The sequence below is a fragment of the Camellia sinensis genome, chromosome 6 (assembly GCF_055761805.1).
Source record: "Camellia sinensis isolate YWXY chromosome 6, ASM5576180v1, whole genome shotgun sequence".
Lineage (NCBI taxonomy): Eukaryota > Viridiplantae > Streptophyta > Magnoliopsida > Ericales > Theaceae > Camellia > Camellia sinensis.
In genome coordinates, this window is record NC_138966.1 from 155466872 (window position 1) to 155471864 (window position 4993).

Here is a 4993-nt window from a genome sequence, read left to right on the forward strand (position 1 = left end):
AGAGGAAGAGGGAGAGAAACAAAGGGAGAGGGAAGAGGGAGAGAAAGAGCTCGTCGCTCAGCCGAGCTCGTCCGCCCGTCGGTCGTCGGCCCAGCCGAGCTCGTCGCTCGTCGCCCAGCCGAGCTCATCTGCCCACCGGTCATCGACCCAGCCGAGCTCGTCGCGTCGCCTCCGCCCGCCTCCAGCCCATTTTTTAGGCCCCCTCCAGTCCTTCTTCCCCCTCCCCCTCCTCCTCCCCCTCTCCCTCTTCGTCTTCTTCTTGCTTCTTCCGCTGTAAAAAAAGAAAAAGAAAAAAAAGGAAATTAGGGAGATTCGGGGGAGCTCGAAAACGAGCTCCCTAGCACGGTCCTATTTTAAAATATATACTGAAATTACATTTTCAAAATTCCATCCAACCAATACATATAAACGGAAGGATGAAATCATAATTTTAAAGCCACACCAAACAAAGCCTTAATTTTACAAATTTGACCGGTGCCACGGTGACCTGCCCCTAATACCGAATGGACTTCCAGTCCGATTGACACCAAAATTCTTCAGTCAACAACGCGGCGTCTCTCTCTCTCTCTCTCTCTCTCTAAAGTTTCCCTCTCTCCGACTCTGCAAACTCTCTCTTTCTCTCTCCAAATTAGGGTTTCCATATACGAACAGTCCCAGGAAAATTACTTCTTGAAACCAAACCAGAGGATCAATCAATCAATCAATCAATCAATTGTCCGCACGAAATGGACGTAGCTTCCGGAGGAGGACCGGCACCATTTCTTCTGAAGACTTACGACATGGTGGATGACTCAACCACCGACGAGATCGTCTCCTGGAGTTCCAACAACAACAGCTTCGTGGTCTGGAACCCTCCCGAGTTCGCTCGCCTCCTTCTTCCCACCTACTTCAAGCACAACAACTTCTCCAGCTTCATCAGACAACTCAATACCTATGTAAGCTAACAATTCAATTGCTTTGTTTTTGCTTATATGATGTGGAATTGAGGGGTTGAAGCTATGCACCTGAGAAATCTTGGTTTTTAGAATCATCAAACATGTCCTCTGATGTGGTTAGGTTCGTTTTGGTATTTTTTTTGGAAATGTTTTATTTGAAGAGGGAGAATTTCAGGGGAATTTGAAAGATAGTGATTTTTTTTTGAATTGAATATCTCTGTTAAACATGAGTGAGTTTGGATCAAGGTTTATAGATAGAGGACTGAAAAACTGAGTTCCACATGTGCATTTTTAATTATTTTAGGTGTATTTCTTTTGCTAGCCAATTCTGAGTTGCATAGGTGGTGCAGAATAATGCTTGGTGAATTGGGTAGTTCTCGTAAAACAAATACTTGATAAAAGTTCATCGAATTGAAGCATTGGTTACAACCACCTGTTGTTAATCTTGATCACAATCTCCTATTTATTGCTTTGGTGAACCAAAAGATGGTGGCAACTGGCAAGCAATCTAGTAACTCTTAGAAAAATTTGTACTTTGATCCAGTAATATAGGGGTAATGTAACTATTCAAAATTTTAATTAAATAGTCATGGTAGGCTTCTTCTTGTTTAGTGGGATTGATGCAACTAATCAACAATTTGAGCATGTTCTCCACTGACTTACTTTACAATGCAAGTACAAGTTTAAGAACGTTTTTAACACATAAAATTTTTAATGCATCAAACCAATGAAAATGCACATTTCCCTCTAGAGTATAAACCTACTCATTCTGTTTGAACCTTCACTTTGATCAAACTGGTTTGGTGACTACTATGAGTTATGTTCATTCTTTCATATTTTTCAATCACAACTTCATGGTCAGGTTGTAGAGTTTTCTCAATAAACCATGTAAATGCTTGCAAAGAAAATCACAATCTTTGTCATTTAAAATTTTTAATTCTTCATCATTACCATAACTTTGAAGTGAGTAATGTGGAAACATGACATCGGGTGAGAGCAATTGCTTGAAACTTTACCTAAAAATCAAACTGGCCCAAGTTTGGAATAATTTAAGGCTCTTCTATGTCATGCCATGATACATCCTCTAAGATCTGAATCATGGGACACTATGATAGGCCTAATACCTACACTATGTCGAGCTGAGGCTGACTACCGGTCTATAGGTGAGCTGGTCTCCAACTGTCTTGGAGCCTATATAAGAGACTACCCATGCACGTAGAACACACAAAACTCTGGTTATCATTTTCCTCTACTCTGTTGACAATGCTCTTTCACTGCCACCCTCTCTCCCTTTAAGGCTGCCTTTATTTTCTTTTCTTCCGCCTCCAGCAATCCCTATCCATTGTAGTGTTCACAATCTTCCTAGAGGGTCACGACTGACCACCTCACTATCACATACCTACAGTCATTAATTGTGTTTTATTCAGCCCAAAATTGCTCACAGAATTGTGACAATGGATTGAAAACAGTTTAGTATCAACATACAAGGGATTTTATTAAATACATCTGGCCAACTCATTTTCAAATTTGACGAAATATCTGGTAACATTTTGAAACTTGTGCATGTGTATATGCATTAATATTGTTGGAATTATCTCTAGTCCTTGTTCATCTTGTAATTGGATGTATTTGTATAAAGCATATGTTGAACTGCACACTGGAAAAACTATGGCCAACTGGCCATATAAAGCTGTGGGTTGCTGGCCGGGGCTAGATCTTTCTTGCCCCACTTGTTATGCATTATATGATTGTTTTTCAATGGGGAATGAAGAAAAAATGTTCGGAGCTATGCTTCTGCTTAACCTGTGTTACAAAATTTCATTAATTGCTGTAATTTTCTTTCACATTCAAATAGGTGCAGTTAGTAGATTTCGCTGGACAATCTTAATTTCTCTTGTTTCAGTCTGACATGAATATTTCTGAACTACTGAGTTTTATCAACTCTTCCAATTAGATAGACTTGTTCAGATTCCTGGCATGCTTCTGTGGAGGCAGAGTGGCATTTATCTTTTATTTTTCTGGTCTATGTTCTCTCATATATTTTTTCTGTCAGTGCTATATATTCAGTGTTGCAATTTTCTTGTCAGCCCCCAAATAGATAAATAAACCTATGAAGTGCACACACTTAATGCAACGAGCAATGTCAAATGCAAAACATATAGCATTGTTCTGGACACAATTTATACATGTTGAAGTCCTTTTCAAAAAGAATCAGACACATGGCCCAAACAATGTTAACATGTAACATGCACAGTTAATCTTGAAAAGGAATATAGTAGCTATATTTAAAAAATTAAAAAGGAAAGGAAGACATTTACCAAGGAGCAGTATTATTGCAAAACAGTATGTGTATTATTTTTATTGAGCTTCATCTTCTGAGTTATGCATTTGTTAGCACAAATGTTTCGTAAACTAATCATGATTTTATATTTGTCCCACTTACAATACACATGTTTTTTTTTTTTGGACTAGTATCCCATTCCCACATAATACATTTACTAGTAAAATGTGTACATTTATTTAGTGCTGTGTTGTCAATGTTTGTCATCTCAGCTTATCCATATTGTTTCGTGTTGGTATCCACTGTCCGTGTTTGTAAAACATAGCCCTCAAAAGTCCAAACTGATAGAAATTTCATGTGGGGAAAAATTCAAATATTGCATTGTGTTTGACTCAAATTCTTTCATTGTTTAACACATTGGTTTGCATATAATCCTCTGAAGTTTGAGTTCTACTTTGTATTTTATTTGAGTTAACGAAATCTTATGGATATATTCTGTTAATAGGGGTTTCGAAAGATTGATCCAGAAAGATGGGAATTTGCAAATGAAGATTTTGTGAAAGATCAAAAGCATCTCCTAAAGAATATACATTGCAGGAAACCCATTCACAGCCAGAGTCACCCTCACGGTACTCCAGTTGACCAAGAGAGAGTGGCTTTTGAGGAAGAAATTGATAAGCTTTCATGCAAGAAAGTTGCACTTGAGAAAGCGGCACATGAGAAAGCTGCACTTTTATCTGCTTCAAAGGTTCAGTTGGAAGACTCAACTCAGCGGGTAAATGGTATGGAACAGAGGCAAGATAAGTTGCTGAACTATTTAGAAACTGCAATTCAGAACCAGAATTTTGTTGAACATCTTGCTGGAAACTTGAAGCTATGGATTTTTCAGCATATAATAAGAAAAGGTGTCTACCTCAAGTTGATTACTCCCGGCCAGTTCTAGAGAATAGCTTTGTGGACAACCATAGCAGCTCTAGGCCCGAGTTTGGGGACGTTTTCCACCAAGATTTCTCAAACAAGTTAAGATTAGAGTTGTTACCGTCTGTTTCAGATATTAACTTGGTTTCACATAGCACACAGAGTTCCAATGAAGATGGGGAATTTTTTTTTACGAAACTTCATATTATGCCTAAAAATTATGCTAATCATAACTGTAAAGTCAATTTCAGTTTATCGTGCCTTTGAGGCTTTCAATTTTTAGTCCAAATGTTGTAATTTTAACAGATTTTCTCATCACCAACAGATACAAATTGATAAACATGTAATTCACAGATTAAAACATGAAATTTCACATCAAATACATAAACACACATATAATCACACATCTAATGAGGGAATTAAAGCATACAAGAGGATTGGGTTATTACAGCCATTGCCCGCCCTTGTTCTAATCCTTTTCTCTATCGCAGCTTGGTGGGCGCTCTTCCATGTCTCACTATTACTCGGCTTGAGCTTTATTATGCTGTTAATCAGGCTTGTCAACATATGCACTCTCTAACTGTGGGCCATTTTTTGGCCTTAAAACGAATTCTTCAATATGTGAAAGACACTCTTTCCCATGGTCTTTACTTTCATCCTAGCCATTTTCAATTACAGGCTTACAGTGATTCCAATTGGGCTAGGGATGTCATCGATAAACGTTCCACTTCCAGCTATTGTGTCTATTTGGGACCCAACCTGATTTCATGGTCTTCTAAGAAACAAACTACTGTTTCTCACTCCTTCACTGAAGTTGAGTATCACTCCTTAGCTCACACTCCTTCACTGAAGTTGAGTA

The 4993-nt window shown here is 38.4% G+C and overlaps 1 protein-coding gene across 1 annotated transcript; it reads left to right on the plus strand.

The window, feature by feature from the left end:
* The first annotated feature begins 432 nt into the window (after window positions 1-432).
* Window positions 433-4416, plus strand: LOC114310178 (heat stress transcription factor A-5-like). The gene is made up of 2 exons (XM_082875130.1): window positions 433-935; window positions 3722-4416. Exons 1-2 carry the CDS (start codon window positions 726-728, stop codon window positions 4157-4159), a joined length of 648 nt encoding a protein of 215 aa, XP_082731256.1. The 5' UTR covers window positions 433-725; the 3' UTR covers window positions 4160-4416.
* Window positions 4417-4993: the final 577 nt, after the last annotated feature.

Coding starts and splice junctions, on each gene's coding strand:
- LOC114310178 (XM_082875130.1), top strand. CDS start 726: ATGGACGTAGCTTCCGGAGGAGGACCGGCACCATTTCTTCTGAAGACT. Junction 936..3,721: donor TCAGACAACTCAATACCTAT/GTAAGCTAACAA, acceptor TTCTGTTAATAG/GGGTTTCGAAAGATTGATCC.